A 24,788-nucleotide genomic window follows, 5' to 3' on the forward strand; every position below is an offset into this window, starting at 1 on the left:
GTAAAGCTCCTAACCTCTTTGAGTGTACCAGCATAAGTATTAAGTTTTTGAGAAAAATTGTGTTCATGGAATTGCTCAGTTTTCCTGCTGAACTGCTACATGTAGGAACGAACCATATGGCCTTAAAACTTCTGGTGTTTTGTGGCAGACAGACATAAATTAGGATTTATAAAACCACATTGTTGAGAAGTTAATTTTGTTTTAAAAAGCATAGTCACAAACAAGCAAGTTTTGGGTGTCCAAACTTGCTGGAAATTTAATAACTGTGTGTCCAAATTGTCCACTTACAAAACATGTATATGATAAAAGATAAAACAGGTTGTACGTACACATTTTAAACAGGTTGTCCAATAGACACCCAGATCCCCTCTGACTAATGCTGTGCAGACAAATCAAAGAGTTGCATTTATCTTGTTTCCTAGGAAGAAGCATCTTAAAGTCACTCATGGTATACATATGATCATTGGATGTACGAAGAAAACACTCGAATGCAACTTATGTTCAAATAATTTCAAAATTATCCTTTAAGCTGGTATTGTCCAACATTTGGCTTTGAAATGCATGCACTCACATTTTATTGAAATTCATGTATATTAACATTTCAATTGAATAAGCAGCATACACTGTAACAACTCTGATGCAAGCTACATTTATTCGTTCATAAATTGCCATGTATCTCTCGTCTCGCTTTAACAGAAGACAAAATGCAGGTTAAATTTCGTTAAAAAAACCCACACATTTCAGGCAGACATACATTGTGTACTAACCACTCAGGATAATTGGTAATGGAAACAAAGTCTTGCAAATAAAGTTTTAGAATAAAATTACTGTATAATTATAAATTATATTTGTGGATGTTTTGAACAGGAAGTTAGTCAGCCCCATCCATTAGTTTGCACTCAACCATGTAAACACTAATGTAGCATGTGTGCAAATAGGCTTGCATAATATGGACGGTTTATTTAATCATCAGACATGTCTTAATTTAGTTTCAGTAACATTTACTGATCATGGCAAAATTTCATGGTTCTGCTTACCGCCGAATTTTGCGCTTACGATCACCGATCGCTGCCTGCTATGCAAGTGCCGAATGTCTGCGCTAGCTGTGTAAGCGAAGAATGCTTAGTAACATGGAGTACGCACTCATAAAAGCAAAAATTCCCCGCTAAAAATAACCCGTGACGTGAAATATGCTTGATAGAAGCGCTGTGTCTGCATGCATGAAGTGTATTGCTGTTTGGTTTTAAAATGAGCACTTTACACTCAATACTTTCCCGAGTTCTGTAAATAAAAACCACAGGAAAATCACCCGCGTTGGATTCAAACCCTTGACCTTTGCATTGCTAGAGCATATGTCTAACCACTAGACCACCAAGCTAGCCCAATGGCTAGAGGCAGTTCAAATCGTATGTGTTAGCAGTGTGTACCGCAATGATTTGATAGATGCTAGTTTTGCATCGGGATAATTTTTTTTACCTCTACACCGATGTGTATATATATACATGTACATAGCACTGTTGTATTTTATTTTTTGTTGTGTTTAAGGCATTCCATTTGTAAGTTTCGGCTTCTTGTGTAACGCCTCCACAAAATAATTTTGTTGTAACAATTTTGTTTTTCTTTTTCTAAAGTGCTTCTTCATGCGGAAATTGTTTGAAATAAAATGAAATACTCAATACTAAATCCCTAGTTCTGTGAAAAACAAAATATGAATACATATTGCAAAATAAATTACACCCATGTGAAGAAACAAGGAGGAAATGACAGCGGCTGGAATAAATGCTTGTTTATGGTTGCCATGAAAATGTATTGGTCTAGCGTCAACAGACTTGTCATTTTTTACCACTTTTTAATAAAGTGAATGGATAACCATGAGTTGAATCAATAACTCAAGTAGGAAATGATCGCCATGGTGATTTGAGTACTCAGGAAATTTGCCCTGAATTCAGTTGATAGCGAATGCTTAAATGTTTCCATGTAACCATGGGACCTCGGCATGGGACCTCAGCAAAGTCAGGTTTTGAAAATGTTTTTTACTTGTTTTATTTTTATTTTACATAGGGAAATGTACACTGTGTTTATAATATTTTTGAAAATATCAAAACTGTTTACTTTAGAGATTGAAGATAGTCTTGCTTATTTTTGTGTTGACATTTTGTCATACCCAGTGGGTCACCAGACATTTTCATTTTTGGAGGGGAACCCCCACCCCAACCCCGGTTACGGAACTACAATGTAATCAGGGAACCAGATTGCAATGATACGTGTTGTCAACAGAATGTGTAACCTTTATTACCAAAAAGAGTGATCTTTAATATTCGGGTGTGTGTGTGGGGGGGGGGGGGGGGTTATGACAGTCAAAATACAACACTGGTTACATGTATGGGAAATTTGGTTTCACAGGCATAATGCTTTACGGAGGCCCCCCCCCAGCTCATTGTCTTGGTGCCCTTGAAATGCTCCAGTAGAAATTTACAATTTCCTCATAGGGTGCCCTTTACCATGAAGAAAATGCTTTGGTGCTCTTGCCCTTTCAAAAACGAAGCCTATAGGCCTGGTTTCATAATTTTCACATCAATTCAAGAGTTATAAAAGTTACCGACTGAAGAAGTTTTAAGATGTCTTTCCTCTTTCCTTGATATGACAATTTTCATTTTCATAAAATATAAGATTAATTGATTTCTTTCATTGAGATGTGTACAAACCATGCCTGCAGGAACTCAAGGCTCAGTGGCTCCACTGTTATATCGTAAAGAGTTTTTGTCATCCCATGAAAAACAGATTCCGGGCCAGACACACATGTCAGGACCCTCTGCCATCACTATACACTGTAGATTTAATTTCTACCAATTTATATCAACAGGGATGTGTAGGATTTGAAACTTTGCATTGTGGAAACACAATATGGAAAGGTTTGCGGTAACACCATGTAATGACTATCTCTAAATGAGTTGGGGTGGTTCTGAAAAGAACCAAATTGGTTTCAACTCAACCTTTCGATCAGAGCATACTAATCGTCTTCTGGAGAAAGCTTTTCCCGGAAAACGATCAGAGCATAATGATTGAAATGTCGAGTTGAAACCAATGGTTCTATTCAGAACCACCCCAACTAATGTAAAGATAGTCATTACATGGTGTTACCGCAAACCTTTCCAAACAGAGAAGAGATTTCTCCATTTTCAATGGGAAATCCGGTTTTGTTGACCCCCTCCCCAAATTAACTTCTCTTGTAAATAACTGAGACCAAATTCATATAAACACATTAAGACCAACGCCCCAGATTGAAGAGTTTGGCTTTTAAAACCAGATACAATTGTTTGTAAGCAGGCTTTGCACTTGCACTATTTATTTTTTGTTAATTCTTAGTTTTATTTTTTTATTTTCACTATGCAGATTCCACCAACACCTGGACCACTTCATCAACAGCATCCCCCTACATGTGACCGTGTTTGTTTTAGTTACTGGCAACTGCTTCATTGTTGCTGGTGAACTGCTCCTGTCATATAATATGTTACAAAATGGTAAGGTTCCCCTCCCCAATATCTGAATTTAATGGCAGTGGACACTTTTGGTAATTACTCAAAATAATTATTGGCATAAAACCTTTTTTGGTGACGGGTAATGGGGAGAGGTTGATGGTATAAAACATTGTGAGAAACGGCTCCCTCTGAAGTGCCATAGTTTTCGAGAAAGAAGTAATTTTCCACTAATTTGATTTTGAGACCTCAAGTTTAGAACTTGAGGTCTCGAAATGAACCATCTAAACGCACACAACTTCTTGTGACAAGGGTGTTTTTTCTTTCATTCTTATCTCACAAGTTCGATGACCGATTGAGCTCAAATTTTCACAGGTTTGTTATTGTATGCATATGTTGAGAAACACCAACTGTTAAGGCTAGTCTTTGACAATTACCAATAGTGTACACTGCCTTTAAGATTGTTTGTACTCTAATTTCCAGTATTGCACCCCCTTGTCTAAATAGTAACATTACAGGATTGGTTTTACTAAACAAAACAGTTGCTAGCAGTGTAAGCACTTTATGTAATCCACCACATATACATAAACTGACAAACCTGGAAAGGTTGAGGTCGATCTGCCATCTGGGTCACGAGAAAATAGTGAAAAAAACAATTACAAATTTTGCATGACCTTGATGCAAACAAAGAAATGGAAAAAAAAAACGCTCACTGAGCAATAAACTCAAAACGCAAAGTTAAACTATTTATTTCTCATTGAATATGACATTTCAGGCAGAAATATTTCAAGGGATGTTTTCTACTATCATCATCATTAGACCGTGTAAGTTTGATGTAAATCTGTGATCTTCACGATTTTGTTTCTTACCAATCTTGTAACGTTCCTTGAAGCTAGTAAGCAGACGTTTTCAGCTTACAAAATGGTCCTGAGCCGAGCTTGAATTTCATAGCGCTGTTAAGGCCTGTTTGCCTTCGTTTTGAAAGGGCAAGGACACCAAGGCCATTTTCTTTTTGGTAAAAGGGCACCCTATGAGCAAAATTGGAAATTTGTACTGGGCACCAAGGCACTGACCAAGGGGGCATGGAGGCAATTGCCTTTGTTGCTCCATGCAGTATCAGGCTCTCAATTTGCTGTTTACGTTTATTCTATTATGTTGTAAGGACCATAGGATTTGTATACAGTTTTTAACTGGACCAGCATTTATGTACATTAACCAAATGTAATGAGAAGGAATTTCTACACAGTTTGAAATGAACATGTGAATTTTTTTTTATTTGTACAAGCACTTTGAGAATATCTCATTAATTTTGTCTTTTGAAAGAGAATTTACCTTTAAATATTTGAGAGATATTTCCCAGACCCAAGATCAACCTTGAACTTGTTTGTATTTAAGTACACAGTGAGTGAGGTATTTCTAATATATTTATTGAAAACACTTGTACGGTCACAAGTTTACTAGCCCTAGGCTAAAAACTCACTGGCCTCGGGTCTGTGGTCCAGTGTACATAATTTTGAGCCCTGAGTTTGTTATTATTTTACAATTAAAACGCTGCTCAGATGTTTTGTTGTTGGAAAGCAGCCATGCGCAATAAACGAATCAACAGCTTTATGTAAAACAAAACAGGAAATACTGGTAGTAATTTGTGTATAGCTGATTGCTATTTGTGTAACGATGCATGAACACTTGATGTGTCCATAAAAATGTAATTGGGTTTTGTTTTTTGGGGTTTTGTTTTTTTGGCTTGAAGCGTAGTGTCAAGGTACACCTGCAAGTGGTAAAGAATCAGAGGGTATGCAAGGTGACTCCATAATTTTGTAGTTGCCATTTTTAAACGTTTCTGAAAAGCACGTGCACCAGCCTTTCTGATTTTTGTTAAATCCTTTTTGACACTTGACACTATTGGTAATTGTCAAAGACCAGTCTTCTCACTTGGTGTATTTCAACATATGCATAAAATAACAAATCTGTGCAAATTTGAGCTCAATTCGTCGTCGAAGTTGCAAGATTAACTATGAAAGAAAAAAACACCCTTGTCACACAAAGTTGTGTGCTTTCAGATGCTTCATTTGGAGACCTCAAAATTTATTTCTGAAGTCTTGAAAGCAAATTCGTGGACAATTACTTCTTTCTCTTAAACTTTGTCTCTTCAGAGGGAGCCGATTCTCAAAATGTTTATACTATCAACCTCTCCCCATTACTCGTTACCAAGTATGGTTTTATGCTAATATTTATTTTGAGTAATTATAAATAGTGTCCACTTTAAATGTAGGGTTATAGATTGCTTATTGGTCAACATTTAACCAGTCAACATAGTATTAACTGACAAAATTATAAAGAAGGATGAAATGAAAGTCACATGCTCAAGTTTCAGCTGCTAATAGTCTGTACTTGCTTTGAAAACTGCAAAAAGCTGTCATTGTATTTTCACAAGAACGTCAAATAATTAATCCATGTTCAGCGAGTTGAAACCAGGTACCAACTGCATAGATCTGGCTTAGCATTTGCAAATGAACACCAACCCTCAGGAAGCTAAGAAGTAATTCATGCATGAAGTGTTTATCAGGTTCAAATATTTTTTGTGTGTTCTCATTTTTCCAAACCATATTTCAAAGGGGATCCGTTCTCGATCTCAAAATAGTTTATACTATCAACAGCTGCAGCTCTTCTCACCGAGTCAGTTTTTTTGGTCATTAATTTTTAGAGTAGTACATACATATTTAACAATCCATACCCCTCCACCTAAGGCGTCAGTGAAAGCATGTTTGATTTAATTTAAAAGAAACATGGCCCTGTTTTCATAAACCATGAGTAATTTACATACCAGCACCCTTAAAAGTAAATGTCCTTAACCTTAAAATAAACACCTGAGGAATTTCATGGAGGCCATCATGATCGGTGCAAGTAAAGTCCCAAGACTGGTAGTTCTATTTGAAACATGTTGTTATTATATTTGTCAAAACAATTCCACAACCAAAATGTTTTTGGAGAAAACCCACCAACTAATTTAAGAAAAGCTGATCTGATTTCAACTTTCTGCTGTCAGACCTGGAATTCTTCATTTTGACCTAAATTTGTGCAAAGTGTTTTTTTGTTGGAATCACTTTATGGAAATACATTGAAATGGTCCCAAGACCATGATGAGCAGCAGATGTTAGAGAACTTTTTTTTTTTACCATGTTCAGGGATGAGATTTTTCAGACTTTTGGAGAAAATCAGACAATATTTTTTCCACAAATAAAGAAATCCTGCTCATTGGTCTACTTCTCTGGTGCTTTGGATACTGTTTCCAAAAGCTCCTTGTAATCTATAACCCCAGGGGTTACAAAACGGTAGAAATGGCATCATTTAAAACATACCTTTGAATTTGTATCCAAGTTTCAGACTTTTTCGTTAGTAATGACTCTCACCCCTGCATGTTATAAGAAGATACATGGTTGCTAGCATTGGGAATAATGTTCACCTTCATCTCAGTCTTGAGTAGACGAAACATCTTTTAAAGGGAGAGTATACATGTACCCTTAGTAAAAATTAATGACCATAAAAATTTACTTGATAGAAGCACTGCGGCCGTTGATGGCAATATTGAGAAGAAATTCCCTTCAGAAGATTGGGGTTTTAGAAAGAAGGTTTCAAAAACATTTCAATCTGAGAAATGTTTCTCAGATTGTGTGTTCTTATCCTACATGTATGCGGACATAAGCGCTCCAGACTTTCGACGATATCCAGCAAATACTAACACCTTTTGAGATGATATTTTCACAGTTTAATTTTATTGTGTTACCTACATGGTCACACACTTATACTGGTTAAAAACAATCGAGAGGTTCCAAAAAGGTATGCCTTTAAATTGACATCCTTAAAGGCACTGGACCCGTTTGGTAGTTGTCAAAAACCAGTCTTCTCACTTGGTGTATCCCAACATATGCATAAAATAACAAGCCTGTGTACATTTTGACTCAATTGGTCATTGAAGTTGCAAGGAAATGATGAAAGAAAAAACACCCTTGTTGTACAAAATAGTGTGCTTTCAGATAGGAATTAAAGGCTTCTGGCCAGAAGTATCTTATTATTTTAGTGAGAAATTACCTCTTTCTCAAAAACTACAGTACGTCAGAGGGAGTTGTTTCTCACAATTGTTTGTACTATGAACAGCTCTTATGGTTTTATGCTAATATATATTATGAGTATAATGAACAGTGCCTTTAAAGTGTCTTAAGGACGTTTAAATTTAAGTCCTTGTACATGTATGTCCTAGACAATGAAATTCCATTAAGTTCAACCTTGGTTCCAAGGGAAAACAAGACAGGAAAGGTCCTTGGCTTGCCTGTGAGGATAATGGTCGCTTGTTTTGATTTCTCTGCGCTCTCACTCTTCATGACTTGTTAAGGGAGGTGTTTGTCTCAATGCGCCGAGTGAACGCCTTCCCTTGACATTTACAGACGATCTTAAGAATTTAACGAGGCATTTATATTCCATGGATTATCGGGGAAAACCAAGTCATAAATCTTTATCGCTACCTGCTTGTGGTAAATGTTCAGTATTCATACTTTTGATATGAGACAATGAAATTAGCTGTTGCAAACTGCTTATTACATTTGAACCCTAGCGGAGTTTTTCTCGAAGACTAAAAAACTGGAGATAGACTCTGCTAGGGTCAAAATGTCAGGGCATTAGCTTTTTTTAAAGTTAGAAATGAACAAATTAAATGAGCAATGTCTTAATCTACACAATGTGTAAAAGCTATTTTGATTTATAATCAATACTGTCAGGTGCAAACTGAAACATATGTCATCTGGCCTTCTTCTGAGAAGCACCATTCAGCATGTAATTGTCACATAGTAGTTGTCAACATGAAACAAATGTACATGAAGGAAATGTCATAGTTTAGTTTAGATGCTTAGTACTTTGATGTATATTTTTAACACGAGATTTTTGAAAACAATTCTTATATCCAAAAACCCTATTGATGTGTCAAATTGATTATTATTATTATTATTATTATTATTATTATTTATTCGGCAATTCACATAAAAATACAAAAATACAAAAATGGTATACGTAAAGGATAAAACTCTTAAAAACTGGTTAAGAACCAGGGGTCAATTTCACAAAGAGTTAAGACTAGTCCTAACGTAGGACAGTCCTAGGAGATAATAAAAACATATGGCTACCGCTAGTTAGGATGAGTAACTCGTCCTAACTCAAGATAAAACTAATTTTAATCTTTGTGAAATCCACCCCTGGCCTGGACTTAAATGCATTGTAAAAGAGGACAACAAATATTATCCCCATTGACGAAGTATTGTCGGTACAGAGTAGACAAGATGTCTCTATTTAGTGTGCTATTGTCCCTGGTGCCCCTGAAAATCCTGCAGTCATGGCCATTCATTTTCTTCCACTAAAAATTTATTGGCCTTGCCCTCAACCACATTACTTCACAATGAAATGTTTCTCAAAATGCTTTACTATATTTTAAGTGTGATTACCAAACGTGTACCTTCCCTTTAATGGTGATTATTATTCTGTATTTTTTTATCCTGCAGTTACAGACAGAGAAAAAATCTTAGACACTTTGTCATCATGCAGCTTGGGTATTCTTTCAATCTTTGTACTTGAGGTATGTCGTTCAATCTTCAGTCGCTAATACACACATTTGACAAAATATGTTATTATTTTATTTCATTATTCTATTAAAAACCACAAATTGTGGCCAAAGGGCCAAATTGCTATACAAAGAAAAATTTTGTGTTGTGATTTGTTTTCACTTTTCAATTTTCTCATCTTGTAGCTATTAAAATGTTTAAAGTTATGATTGTGAAATGTCATCAACAAACAATAAAACAAATTATGTATAAATTATAAATATTAATGTGAGACAAAGGCACACTCTAAGTTTCACAAATCAATTAGTACAGATTTGATTAGATAAGATTTAACTTGATTAGTTGACAGTCTGCGCTGTACAATGGAAAGATAAGACAATATTTTCATATCTTGTGTGTACTTAAACAATTATGCAAAAATTACAATGTATTTTTAGCAAAACATATAACTCACAAAATCTTTGAGTATTGTAACTCAACAGAAATAAAAGTGTATAATTCTTCTTGTGAATAAACTAAGCACCTTCTAAAACCACCACCCTATTGAATAAAATGTTGTGCTTGTTATAAACACCCAGACATAGGGAGCTGTTCCAATTATAGCTTCCCCAGTTCCCGCTACAAATTCCTTACAATTTCCCCACCATTTTTTTTGGCAGCGGTACAACTATTCTCTTTTGTTGTTTACAAAAGTACACTTCAATATTGTGGTTATATCAGTTAATAACCAGGGAGTTATTTATCAAGCTGGAACCTTCGACACATATCCGCGATTGTTTGGGCAAGCTAGTAGTCCTGAACAACAGGGGAACTGCATGTAACAATCTTTGCTTCACCAAACTTGAATAATACCAAGCACATTCTCACGGCTCCCAAAATAAAAACCAGGGACTTTTCTCAATTTTTTTTCTTCTCACCAGTTGTGTGTCTATTGTTAAAGTTAATCAGTGATCAATTCAATATGGACAGGATTTCTGGGAATAGAAGTCCTTGGTTTTTATGTATTTATTCTAATAGCCCATAAAGGCGATAAAGCTTCAATAATCTAGTACCACATAATAATCTTACAAGGTTACATGTATGTATCTTATGTGTACCAAACAAAATGTGTTATATTGCTTTTGCCAGGGTGCGATGAGTTTAGACTTTTCTTCAGGCTGAAAAAAGGACTTGTAGGCCTATACATTACGCATGTTACAAAACATTCATGTATGTAAGCTTTATAGTAAAGGGTTTTGGTACTTTTTCAAAATGTCCACAGATTTACATTAAACTTACATGGTTTGAAGATAATGATAGTGGAAAGCTTCCCTTCAAATATTACTAACTGAGGCTCTGTAGTTTTTGAGAAATGGGTAAAACAAGTCACTAAATAATTTTCATCTCAAGTGAGACGGAAATTATTTTGGCATGTAAAATCCCATTAACCAGATATGGTATTATACCATAAACATAGCATAACGGGTACATGCAATTTTATATGCTAAAACTGAGACGAAAATGATTTATTTCTCAAAAACTACAGCACCTCAGTAAGTAAAATTTCAAGGGAAGCTTTCTACTATCATAATCTTCAAACTGTGTAAGTTTAAAGTAAATCTGTGGACATTGTGTTTTGTGTTTGGAAAAAGTACATAGACCCTTTAACAAACAAACAAACAAACAAACAAACAAACAAACAAACAAACAAACAAACAATTAAACAAACAAACAAACATGTGGGCCTATTGATACACATGTATGCTTTATATTAAAGATGCTTACTGGTAAGCACGTTAAAGTGGTAACTGTTGCAGAAAAATAGCTGAGCTTACCTAAACCTCATGCAATACTTTTAGTTACTCAACAAACAAAAGTCAAACTTCAAGGCAAATATAATGCACTACCACCATTGTACACACTCTGTATAACAAGATGAAATTAACCCCAAGTTAAAAAACATTTATTCAAATTTTTAATTTTGATAAATTCTGTCCATCTTCGAATTCCCGTTTTTTTTTATTATTCATTATCCAATTTTAAGAACATATTATACATGTATGTCTGAGCGGTTAATTAATTAATGTTCTGAAAATCAATGATCTCAAGGATACATCGTGGGAATCTGGTTTGTGGTGATTAACAACACAGCTACTCTTGTTTACTCGTAGATGAAATAATTAATGAATTTTTGTGCCCCTATAACAGCAGCTGCAATATGTCACAAGAGTTGACCCTATTCTCACTTGAACCACAAAGGTCAAAGTAAAGGTCACACTTATTATTACATTTAAAAACAATTACGAATGTTCGCCATGTAAACACAGTATCCACATTTCTAAAACAAAACACAATTCAGTTTGGTGTAATTTTACAAAAAGGAATGGCCTCATTTGCATGATCGGTAAACACAACAAATTTTCATTTATTTTTTTGCATTTAACAGTTATAATTCATTTTTTAAATAGTTTTGAAATTAATTATTAATCGGTATTTTTATTTCCTCACCAGGTTGTTGTCAGAATTTTCAGTACTGGTGCTCATTTCAGAAGAAGAAAATTTGAGGTTGGTAAAAACAAAATTAGTGGTCTTTGCACTTTTTTTTGCAAATTTGTTTCGAAAAGAAAGTTTCATGCATCAACGCTACATTCTTTTGAAATCATAACATGTTTAATTGTATTTGCCTACATTTATAAAGGATTAAAACAATCAAAACACTTACAAAAACTGAAGGTGTGTTTACTATGCCTTACAATGTACAGTTTTTGAACAAAATATCCCCTAATTATCCTCTAAACATGTATGTGGAAAACTTGATTGAATTTCCTGATACATAAGAACATAAAAACGTGACTCGGGTGGCTGCACTTCTCTAAGAAATCAGCCTTTTACTGTCCCGCCAAGAAATCAACTTGAAAAACTCATCTATTTTAGAGACACATGAGCTGCATCTCGACGTTGATAGAGACCTTAAAGGTACTGGGAACTTTTGGTAATTGTCAAAAACCAGTATTCTCACTTGGTTTATCCCAACATCAGCATAACAAAAAAAAACTATGAAATGTGGGCTCAATTGGTCATCGAAGTTGCAAGACAATATGGAGAGAAAAAACACCAATGTTGCACAAATTGTGTGCTTTGATCTACCTAATAAAAGGCTTCAGCTAAAGCCTGTTATTATTTCAATGAGAAATTACCACTTTCACATAAACTATCTTCTTTAGAGGGAGCAATTTCTCGCAGTGTTTTATACTATCAACAGCTCTCCATTACTTGTTACCAAGTAAGTTTTTATGCTATACATTATTTTGAGTAATAACCAATAGTGTCCAGTGCCTTTAAAGCCTTTTTTTGATTTCTACAAAGAATCAGTTCAGTACGAAAGGCCAGAAGACAGTTAAGGATTTTGTTTCTTTTTTTTACCTTTGTTGATTGGGGCTTTGTTGTGGAGTCTTTTGAGCCGACGTGCAGAATGAGAGTGGTCTCTTTCAATATCAGTTTCAGATTAGAAATGCTATTTTTGTACTCCTTCGTACTGGCTGGAAAAATGAACTGTAGAAAAGGAAGAAAAGTACAAATAGTTGCCCAGTCAAAGAGAAAACAAGAACTATGTTGTGTACAATCATTACTGGCCCTCTTTGGAAAGCTTAACATTTCCTGGTACTACCTGAAATACAAAATGGTTTGAGTGCTTTTTTTACCGTCATGTTTCTTTGGTTTGTCGATTTTTTCAAACAAAAATAGTGAGACTGCCAACATTAGGGCTGAAGAAAGCTTAACTGGTAGATTGCCAACCCGCTAATCTGGAGGTTCCAGGTTAAAGTCCGGCTTTAATCGTCTGTTTTCTTTGTTACAGCCGTTGTACATGTTCGATAAACAGTACTGTCCAAGGCCCACACATTGTGTATCACAACTTATATATAAAACAACAAACCTACAAACAACAAAATAACGGGAAAACCCATCCTTGTTTCCGCAAGTTTCGCCGTGTCATGACATGTGTTTAAAATAAATCCGTAATTCTCGCTATCGAGAATCGATATTGTTTTAATGTTTTCTCAAAAAGTAAACCATTACCTTCTGTAAACCCTGTAAATTATTTGTAAATCTGTGAACTTTTTATTTTTTTTCTGTACCGAAAGTGTCAAATGGCTTTAAACCCCAAATTTACATTAATTTCTAATCTTAGTAATTTTCACGATTACAAATTTCTAAGAAGCTGATTGAATTCTAAGCCTATGGTCCCATGCGTTGTGTTGTCTAGCCTGTTTCACTCCACTGCAGTAGGAAAGCCTCTTCACCAATTCTCCATCTCATTCTATCCTGCGCTCTGTAACGCATGTAAAAGAACCCAGTGCACTTATCGAAAAGAGAAGGGGTACGCCCCGGTGTTCCTTGCTGTGGCTGCTGTATGCGCCATAGCACCATGTGAACCTTTATAAGTTGCTACATATAAATGGGTCTCAGAATTCATTCTGCAATAACCTATCTTTGTGAAATTTTGTTTGTACTCAGCGCCTTGAGTACCTTGTTTGGTAGATACATGTGCTATATATAAGACTTCGATATTATTTTTATCATTATTATTTCTCTGTGTTTTTATTTCTAGATATTTGATGCATGCGTCGTCTTACTGACGTTTGTATTAGACCTTGTATTCTATGTCAGCAATGTACAGACGACCAACCCCTTCACCAGAGCGTTCTCCTTACTCATTATCCTAAGACTCTGGAGATCTGGGGGCATTCTGCGACGTGAGTACATTTTGTGACTGATTTAAGCCCGGTTCATACTTCCCTGCGAATGCGATACAAATTTTTTGCGTCACAAACTCGCAACAAATAGTTGCCAATAGTTGAACTTCGTTCAACTTCGTTCAACTCCTGCGAGCATCCGCTGTAAAATATTCGCTGCAAAAATCAGCAAACTTTTACGTCACAAACTCGCAACAAATAATTCGCAACAGTTGAACTATGTTCAACTCCTGCAAACGTTCGCTATGAAAATGGCCATGTGACGTGGAAATTTGCTTTGCATTCGCATTGGCATTCGCAGGAAGTATGAACCAGGCTTTAGAACTACACTTGCACTGTCTAACTGCTACTAAAATAATGGTTCAATTAATTGGTACAAGCTTTGGGAGTAAAACGAAAGATGTTTGTTTTTGTTTTTTTAGGAGAGAAGAAGAGAATAAGGGAGGAGACGGCGTGTGAGTTACAGATGGAGAAATATGCAAGAAGGCAAGCTGAAGCCCAAGCAGATGCATTGCAGGTTCAGTGTGATCAGCAGCTGGTAAGGGCTTTATCGTATTCCCTGTATGCTAGCATTTTCTGGGGGTGAGATATCACCCAACATCACCAAAAGCAAGGCAAAATTCCCTGCTAACCTGTGAAATACGCTTCACGTAGGTGGGGAATTCCATGCTACAGCAATTGCCGATGCTTTCCTTGCGGTAAGCAGAGCCACGAAATTAGGCCCTGAAGGCCACTTAAAGGTGAGAGCTTTACTTGGGCTATCGACCCAAATCAAACCAACTGTCACCAGGGGCACATTCCACCTACTCTTAGGGGCTGAGACAGGATTACCAGTAAGGTTACCAGCTGGAATGCCATGTCACAAGTACCATCTGTGGCTGGTATCCTGCTCATTTTCGGTTAGCATAAAATTCTTCAGCAACATTTTCTGCCTAACTAGCCTGTATGAAATTGGGACCTGCTTACAGGAATCTCTGGTAAGTTAGTGTGCCTTTCATTTCGGTTACTGCAAATACCAGTTAGGAAAATAGCATTAAGCAGTTTGTGCTGCATACAGGCTTTATAAAATGCATTGACAAAATAAGAGTCTTTAAGACACTAGGTGGCAGCAGATACACCATTATTCTCATCATGGACATCACACATTTTCAATTTTTGTTCCTGCTAGTCTGCTGCCCCCTAGCATTGCAGAACAAAGAAAAATGGACTGGCCTAATTAGTTTTTTTTTACCCAGTCGGTTTGTGCTAATGGCTAAGGGCTGGCCCCATTAGCTGAAATCAGCTGCCACAGATTTTGTAAAATGCATTGACACAGTAAGAGTCAAATTCCTCTTTTCTCTGCATGGACATATTTTCAAGATTTTATCCAGCAAGTCTACCGAAGTCTCAGGCTATTTGTTGTAACTAGGGGTTAAACAAAAAAAAATTGACTGGAGCGAACAGATGTGGTCGGCCTTAAATTTATTTTTAAAATTTACCCGGTCAGTTTCCCTTGTGGTGTATTACTCAATATTTATAATGATGATTTTTTGTCCACCTCTCTCAATTTCTAGAAAGAGATAGCTTACTTGAGAAACTTCCTTCATCAGAATAATCTGGATCCAGACACGACAAAGCTGGACTTCTTGCCAAACTACCGAGCCAGTGCCTCCATCACAACAAGTGCAATTGAGTGGGATAAAGCAGACACGTTAAGAGTCAATGGAAAACTCAGTAAAGGTGAGAGAAAGAAGAAGAGTTTAAATTTGAATCCAGGGTGTCATGTCTGAGTGGTTTAGAGCACTAAGTTCTGGTGGCTAAGTCATGGAGTGTTGGTCTGAATCTCGGTCATGACATGTGTATCTATAGGAGCTGAGAAAGAATAAAGGAACGTTATTGCCCCAATGATCATGGCACTAATCAAGCACTGATACGTTATTTTCAAATGCACTACTTATATAAGAACTAGTTCACAAAGAGTGAAGGCATGTCAAAAACCACTGAGCCAACATGACTCTCCATTCTTCTTGTACTTTAGTGAGCTGTATTGTTACATCACCTTTTGCTTGGCAAAAAGATTGACTCACTGACTAACTCATTTCTATCCTGGTTCATACTTCATATGAATGGGGAAAGTGAATTTTCCAATGTCACAATTGAAAATCGTCCCACACTGGTGGTTTGAATTCATTTTTGCAGTGTGAACCTAACTTTAGATGAACATTGATGATGTGTGACACGATGACCCAATAGTGCAAAAAAGAACAAAAGTTCTAACTTATAGGTCAACATTTTGACATTCCCTTTTGAGGAATTAATGGCAATTGAAAGTAGTGGGTCTATCTGAGATCCACGGATGTGTATAGACGCAACAATGGTGCAGGCCTTAAACCTTGCTCTTGAAAGGGCACTGTTGTTTTCCTTTGGTGATGGGCACTTCTGTGAGGAAAATGTCCAATAACATTTGCTGTGGGCGCTGTGGGTCTATTCGAGGCCTGATGGTGTACTTTCCTTAATTGTTTCAGTTGTTTTATTTGTTTTGTTTTGTCAGATCCTTCATTAGACAGCATTGCCTCCATGTCGTCAATGAAAGACCCCGCCTCGACGTCCTCTACACAGAACATCTACAGCCAGCCGCCGACGACAATATCGGACACACCGAGCACGCCAGCTCTCACCACCGTCGAGAGTCATCCGACAACAAATGAGACAAAGCCCTCACTCATACCCAGTGAGGGTCAGTCAAATGAGGGTTACATGTCGGACGAGGATCGTGGTGCTTCGTCGAGGGTCAACATGGAGGGTGGTTCGGTTAACATGGCGTTTGAGGAAGATTCCTCGCCTCAGAATGGCCATAATGAAAGTGGTTCAAGAACAGGTAAGTCGTTTCAAGTGTCTTGAGAGAACCTTGTCGAATTTGTTACTAAAAATACATTCTTAGGGGTAACATCTATTGCAATGAAACCCCTTTGCAGCAATATTATAAGATTCGATGTAAAATAGTTGGGTGATATCTATTGGTAACCAAAAAATCCTTGTTTAAAAAAACTAATTTTGTTTACCTTGGACCTATATACTCTGGACAAAGGTAAACCTATGCAAAATATCAAAGTTTTATATGTAGCTGATATAGGCGGCATGGTCAGCTAGTGTATTAAGCGCCCGCCTCTCACAACTGTGGGGCCATATGTAAATGGAGTTGTGCCTTGGTTCTCTCCTATGCCACCACCTGGAACACTTTGGATTTTAGGCCTAGGCCCACTACCCTAGTTCTTTATTCCTCGTGATGTAGAGAGTCTGTAAATCCTCTAAAATGTGACACCAGGAGGTCAGGGGGCTTCATCCTTTAGACCAAGGGGAAACCCAAACCCACTACCCTAGTTCTTTATTCCTCGTGATGTAGAGAGTCTGTAAATCCTCTAAAATGTGACACCAGGAGGTCAGGGGGCTTCATCCTCTAGACCAAGGGGAAACCCAAACCCACTACCCTAGTTCTTTATTCCTCGTGATGTAGAGAGTCTGTAAATCCTCTAAAATGTGACACCAGGAGGTCAGGGGGCTTCATCCTTTAGACCAAGGGGAGACCCAAACCCACTACCCTAGTTCTTTATTCCTCGTGATGTAGAGAGTCTGTAAATCCTCTAAGATGTGACACCATGAGGTCAGGGGGGCTTCATCCTTTAGACCAAGGGGAGGCCCAAACCCACTACCCTACTTCTTTATTCCTCGTGATGTAGAGAGTCTGTAAATCCTCTAAAATGTGACACCAGAAAGTCAGGGAGCTTCATCCTTTAGACCAAGGGGAGGCCCAAACCCACTACCCTAGTTCTTTATTCCTCGTGATGTAGAGAGTCTGTAAATCCTCTAAAATGTGACACCAGGAGGTCAGGGGGACTTCATCCTTTAGACCAAGGGGAGACCCAAACCCACTACCCTAGTTCTTTATTCCTCGTGATGTAGAGAGTCTGTAAATCCTCTAAAATGTGACACCAGGAGGTCAGGGGGCTTCATCCTTTAGACCAAGGGGAGACCCAAACCCACTACCCTAGTTCTTTATTCCTCGTGATGTAGAGAGTCTGTAAATCCTCTAAAATGTAACACCAGGAGGTCAGGGGGACTTCATCCTTTAGACCAAGGGGAAACCCAAACCCACTACCCTAGTTCTTTATTCCTCGTGATGTAGAGAGTCTGTAAATCCTCTAAAATGTGACACCAGGAGGTCAGGGGGGCTTCATCCTTTAGACCAAGGGGAGACCCAAACCCACTACCCTAGTTCTTTATTCCTCGTGATGTAGAGAGTCTGTAAATCCTCTAAGATGTGACACCAGGAGGTCAGGGGGACTTCATCCTTTAGACCAAGGGGAGGCCCAAACCCACTACCCTAGTTCTTTATTCCTCGTGATGTAGAGAGTCTGTAAATCCTCTAAAATGTGACACCAGGAGGTCAGGGGGCTTCATCCTTTAGACCAAAGGGAAACCCAAACCCACTACCCTAGTTCTTTATTCCTCGTGATGTAGAGAGTCTGTAAATCCTCTAAAATGTGACACCAGAAGGTCAGGGAGCTTCATCCTTTAGACCAAGGGGAGACCCAAACCCACTACCCTAGTTCTTTCTTCGTGTTGATGTAGAGAGTCTGTAAATCCTCTAAAATGTGACACCAGAAGGTCAGGGGGCTTCATCCTCTAGACCAAGGGAAGACCCAATCCCACTACCCTAGGTCTTCATCCATGGTGACGTAGAGAGTCTGTAAATCTTTTGAAATTGTTTTTCTCTGTGCAGATTCAGATGGTGGTGAAGCTCAATTACGGATTGAATTGGAGGAAATTAGGAGACTTTCCGAAGAAGCACTACAGAGTGAGCTATCATCTTCGAATACAATGGAAGTGGTAAGACAATTTATATTTTTTTGCAACTTTTGTTTTTCAATCCTTCTTAAAAAAGAAAGAAAATTTTTCTAACACAATTGTCAGAAAGCCTCTTGAGGCCAGTGCTACATGGAAAAGTGGAAGGGGCACTCCGGGTAAGGGCTTCATGGGAGAAATAATAAACCCAATCAATATCAGACACGGCGCACTGGAAGACAAGAGGCAGTGTTTTTTAAATGTTTGTTTACCTTTGAAAGTCAAATAAGATTAGTCTTATCCACAAAGGAAACTTTAGTACTAGTGGCAAACACCACCCCTCTACTACTGCCAAAGCAATTTTAAAAAGTGCTGTAGTGTTCTCTCGAAAAGAGCGCCATTTGTGCTGTACATTCTCTCTGGTGCTTGATGTAAATTGCATCTTCAGCAAGGACCTTTATTTTTCTATTTTTCAACTTTATTTTTTCTTTAATTTTGATAGGATGGTATTCCAACCACGTCATTGTGATCCGTTACTGATGAAGCAGAGATAACCATGACAACAGTAACTATGAACAACCAAAGCAAGTATATGTCATCATGTGATGTAGACGGTACAAACGTCAGACACATTCTGTGCCTGAAGACTGTGCAGATCAACTGCTGTAAAAGCCTGGTTCTTACTTCCTCTGCAAATGTGAATGCGATACAAATTTTTACATCACAAATTAGCAACTAATTATTCGCAATGTGTTCAACTCCTGCGAAACCTTTGCTGCAAAAATAGCTATTTGATGTAAAAATTTGTATCGCATTCACATTTGCAGGAAGTATGAGCCAGGCTTAACTCCTGGTCATAAACACTTACAATTCTGTGTGTGGCCGTTTCAGTAAGACAGAATAATAACAACAGAGGGCGCTATTCATTTTTGTATGCTTTAAGAATCAGTACTCCTATATTAATCCAAGAGCCAGATTGGTTTTTATCTAGCTGTACATGTAACTGTAAATCATTCCTTTTTTGGTAATATTTTCTATTATATTAACACAATTAAAAACTTTAGTTTAAGAGCAAGTGTTGGCATTTTCTCAGTTGATGAGCTTCTGCATGATCTTAATCAGGATGTAGTGGTGCATGATGGGACGGATCAGCGCAATGCAACAATAAAACTGTGTAGGTAACTTATAAATATTGCGAACGAGCTAAATTTTTAGCACAGAGCAAAAAGACTGACATTAATTACTTCCTACGAATTTACACTAACAAAACTACACTATTTGTTATAGCGGTCCAATCTTTTTTTGAGGTGACTGGGGGTTATTGGTCAAGGGAAAAGGTCCAATGAGCTTGTGTATACGTCAGCCCACCCTACCTTTGGTTGAGGCGCTGGGACCGAGTGAACTCTAGGGGTATGTCCAAAAGGTCTGTCTACTGCCACCAAGTGTCTGAAAACTTCCAACTGCTCTATTGCCTAGGGTGTGCTTTCTCGGTCTTGACCAATAGTTGTTTTGGTTGAATTGAGCTATTGTAACAGTTATTGGTTACAGCCCCGAAAATGTACCCTGGGCATTAGAGCAGTTGGAGACTTTCAGACACTTGGTGGCAGCAGACAGACTTTGGGGAACATAGGGGTGTCTGAACATTGAGCAGTCTCGTACTAGCATCTTATTAAATTATCAGTACATGTCGATCACAGCTAGCATGAATTTTCAGCTGATTTTGATAGACAAAGTTTTCTTAAATACTTAGTTGTTTGTATGAAGAGTTTGTGTTGTGATTTTTAACTCTTATTGAGTTAGCTTATTTATTTGCTGATATGTAGGTTTTTTTGTGGTTAGATGTGTGGCATGCTATATCGCTATAAATCTTGCCTTGTGGTTTAAAAACTACATCTAGACACAAAATATATAAGGTTCTTTTCCCCGGCGAGTGCAGTCAGAGTGTTTTTGCTTCTTGGTTTATTGAGTATCAGTAAGTAGATTTATGCAATTTTTACAGAATAATGGCATAGCACAAATTTGAATACTAATTCATGCAGGTATTTTGGTTATATATCACTTGTTACTGCTTTTTTCTCTAAAAGGCTGGAGTTAGTCTTGGTGCAAGACGTTACTGTGTGGTTTCAGGTTAGTGTTACATGCATGAATTGCACACAAAGGTAGTTCGGTTACCAGAATCGGCTTGTACCAAGACTAGGCCTGCGTCCGACAATGCCAAACACAGAATGAGAAATAATTGAACAATCTTATCAGAGTCTCAACTCTTGTGCTGAATAACGCAGCAATCAGGGGCTCAATTAAATGGCACTGCATTGTACTGTGGATTTCTTCTCTTATCTTCCTGCCACCTGGGTCCGACTACGTGGCTCTGCTTACCGCCGGATTCTGCGCTTACGATTACCATTCTTCACTTGTACGGCAAGCGCCAAATTTATGCGCTAGCTGCTTACCCGCACAAGCCAAATTTTCCCGCTTATCCTTGAAAAATAGGCTTGCATAATAAAGCGAAGAATTCCCTGCTTCCGTAAGCGCCTATTCTTTGCTTACGGTAAGCAGAGCCATGAAGTTGGGCCCTGGTTTATTGAAGTATGCACATTACAGGGCACCGTAGTAAGAGTAGAACTCTGTTGTAAGCAAAGCCACACATTTGGGCCCTGTGTTTTTTTTTTTTTTTCAATTTCAAGCGAAGCAGATATTGGAGATTCTCGCATAAATAATTTTCTAATTAATGTATTCTATTTTTGAATTTTGTTTTGTTTTTATAAGTGTGTGCCACATTGGTAAGATACCAATTATTTCAGATAAAATTGATTAGTTGAACTTTTGTTATTACAAGCAGGGTTAAAGTGCATATTATTTTTGGTTTGTTTGTTCAATTAAGTTTGGTTTATTGTATTTTTTGTATGAGTCTTCGCTTTGGTTCAAGCGTTATATGAAGCTAGCCTGAAGATTAGGGGTTTGATTTCATGGCTCTGCTCGAGTGTTAGCAATGAATCAGCTTTTACGGAAGCAGGGAATTCTGCACTTACGCCAATTGTATTTCAGGGTTAACAGGGAAGTTCCTCACTTACTCAGCTAGCTTTGGTTCAAGCATTATATGAAGCTAGCCTGAAGATTAGGGGTTTGATTTCATGGCTCTGCTCGAGTGTTAGCAATGAATCAGCTCTTACGGAAGCAGGGAATTCTGCACTTACGCCAATTGTATTTCAGGGTTAACAGGGAAGTTCCTCACTTACTCAGCTAGCACAGAAGTTTGGCGCTTGTCCTGTAAGCTTTGGTTCAAGCGTTATATGAAGCTAGCCTGAAGATTAGGGGTTTGATTTCATGGCTCTGCTCGAGCGTTAGCAATGAATCAGCTCTTACGGAAGCAGGGAATTCTGCACTTACGCCAATTGTATTTCAGGGTTAACAGGGAAGTTCCTCACTTACTCAGCTAGCACAGAAGTTTGGCGCTTGTCCTGTAAGCTTTGGTTCAAGCGTTATATGAAGCTAGCCTGAAGATTAGGGGTTCGATTTCATGGCTCTGCTCGAGCGTTAGCAATGAATCAGCTCTTACGGAAGCAGGGAATTCTGCACTTACGCCAATTGTATTTCAGGGTTAACAGGGAAGTTCCTCGCTTACTCAGCTAGCACAGAAGTTTTGCGCTTGTCCTGTAAGCGGAGAATAGTAATGATTACTAATGGTAAGCAGAGCAATGATTTTGTTGTTGTGTTTTCCTGCTACAAGTTCTGAGAAAAGTTTTGCTTGAATTGTGCATTGCGGTGTTGCTAGAACTGCGCATTGTACTATTGAGTTTTATGTTTTATATGGAGTTTAATATTGTTTATATGTTAGTATATTATTACTCACTTTTTTGGGTTATTTTATTTCTTGGTTGCAGTGGAGTCTAACTTGCACAACTCATATTCATGCAATAGTTGAAGTGTTTTAGTACACCTCGTTTGTATGTACAAAGAAAAAGAGGTGATAAGTTTAATGCAAAAGCAAAAACATGTTCATTGATTGGTTTAGTATTATGATTGAAAGCGACCATTAATTAATCTTAAACAAGTAAAGATGATAACAATTAACATGATAGTTCAATTTAAAGAAGTGGTGTTGGTTGATTAGGAACAAGGTGTTTATGAGCACCCCACGTTCACCCAAGGTCACTTAAATGGCCATGAATGCACCAGAGAGCATCCGATGTTTAAAGACACTGGACACTATTGGTAATTGTCAAAGAGATAATAATGAAAGAAAAACACCCTTGTCACAAGAAGTTGTGTGCTTTCAGATGCTTGATTTCGAGACCTCGAATTCTAAATCTGAGGTCTCGATTTATAATTAAATTTGTGGAAAATTGCTTCTTTCTCGAAAACAGCGTCACATCAGATGGAGCCGTTTCCCACAATGTTTTATACTATCAACTTCTCCCCATTACTCGTTACCAAGTAAGGTTTTATGCTAATTATTATTTTGAGTAATTACCAATAGTGTCAACTGCCTTTAAACATTTTTCCAGTGCTCTTAAAAACAATAGCAGGATTCTTGAAAATGTCAAGCTTGACAATAAGCTCTCAAAGGTTTGCTTTCCCACTTTCTGAGTATCCTTGAGTTGCCCCTGGTGAACATAGCTATTTTAATAGATTTCAAAACTGCCCATATTATAATATCATGACTAGCAATGAAACGACACTCAATCAACAAACATGTCATGTTTTTATTCTCATAAAAGATGCTCCAATATAAAATCAACAAGTTTTTGTTTTCTAAAGATCAAAGAACACCTTGGTAAGACAAATTGTGCTTTTTTTCATTCACACATTCACAAAACATTGAGTCTTATATACTGATCTGTATAAATATATTTGTATAAATTTGGTTGTTTATAACATTGATCATGGTGTATAAAAATGCAACAACAAAAATAAGTTATTTAATTAAAATTGTAAATAGTCTACCAACAAGTGTAATTAAGCAAATTTTATAATAAATAAATGAAATTTATAAGAATAATATCAGTTGTGTATTGCAGTTGGTACTAAGAAGAGGGTGTAGTTTTAATTAATTGCAGGCTTGGAATTACAAGGATACCATGGCCATGACCTTCTTTGCCCCTGGTTTTGGACTTGGTGCCCCTTTTGAAAGTGTGCCCCTGGTTTTGGACTTGGTGCCCCTTTTGAAAGTGTGCCCCTGGTTTTGGACTTGGTGCCCTTTTTGAAAGTGTGCCCCTGGTTTTGGACTTGGTGCCCCTTTTGAAAGTGTGCCCCTGGTTTTGGACTTGGTGCCCCCTTTGAAAGTGTTCCATAGACTTGAAGATTTTACAGTGGAAGTACCCTTTGCAAAATGGAAATGGCCTTGCCCTCTCAAAGATGTAATTCCAGGCCTTCTTTTGGGCACTTTACTAAAGACTAACAAAATGCTGTCCGTAAATACCGTTTCAGAGAAATTATTTACTGAAATCAAAATGTGATGTAATTAATGTATCGAAGATTAAGAATCTTAATTTTGTTTTCCCAACTGATTTTGTGATCAGCATTGTGTTATTTGGTGCAAGGTTGAAACAATTAAACTAGTCAATCAGATGTGGACAATTGCTTTTCAATAACAGGTTTACAGATCACAGAAAGAACGTGAAACATCAAAGAGAGGTGTTTCATTCCTTTAATATGGTTGGGAACATCACAAGTGCATCAGGAACCAGACGAATTGTTGTCATTACATTTTTAAAGGTTATTTATGTGTTTTAGGCATTACATAATAATTCACATAAAATACTTCTGCAAAACAACCATCGCTTTTATTGGTAACAGCCACCATTTGTTAATTAAGTAGAAATTAGCTGATCTAGGTAAGGTGTCATAACATTGTACATAGCCTTTGGTGGGTTTCAGCTAATTTGTGCTTTGCGGAGAAATGTGGTAAGCACTGAATTCCTTCTTAACATCTCTAAAATTGAACTTAATGAGGTTAATTTCAAAGCTTTATAGGGCCACAATTTGCATTTCATTTGAAAAAAAATGCCTTGAATGTGTACAGTTTAAGGTGTCATATCATGTGAATGCACTCGATTGTAAAAAAAAAAAAAACCGTCCACAATAAAGCGTTTGCAATAAGGGATACAATTTAAGACTGGAAAAAAAAGTTATATTAAAAATGTCAAAGGGAC

At 37.3% G+C, this 24,788-nt stretch overlaps 1 protein-coding gene across 1 annotated transcript in view; it reads left to right on the forward strand.

Annotated features, from left to right (window-relative positions):
• LOC117295744 overlaps positions 1–22,876 on the forward strand; it is a 34,819-nt gene extending 11,943 nt beyond the window's left edge. Inside the window, exons 3-11 of the mRNA XM_033778468.1 lie at positions 3,394–3,521; positions 9,023–9,096; positions 11,573–11,626; positions 13,671–13,815; positions 14,238–14,353; positions 15,369–15,534; positions 16,346–16,672; positions 18,575–18,681; positions 19,139–22,876. Coding sequence (XP_033634359.1) covers positions 3,394–3,521; positions 9,023–9,096; positions 11,573–11,626; positions 13,671–13,815; positions 14,238–14,353; positions 15,369–15,534; positions 16,346–16,672; positions 18,575–18,681; positions 19,139–19,165 — 1,144 coding nt within the window. The 3' untranslated portion in view covers positions 19,166–22,876. The remainder of the gene's footprint in view (positions 1–3,393; positions 3,522–9,022; positions 9,097–11,572; positions 11,627–13,670; positions 13,816–14,237; positions 14,354–15,368; positions 15,535–16,345; positions 16,673–18,574; positions 18,682–19,138) is intronic.
• Positions 22,877–24,788: the final 1,912 nt, after the last annotated feature.

Source organism: Asterias rubens, chromosome 10 (genome assembly GCF_902459465.1).
Source record: "Asterias rubens chromosome 10, eAstRub1.3, whole genome shotgun sequence".
NCBI lineage: Eukaryota > Metazoa > Echinodermata > Asteroidea > Forcipulatida > Asteriidae > Asterias > Asterias rubens.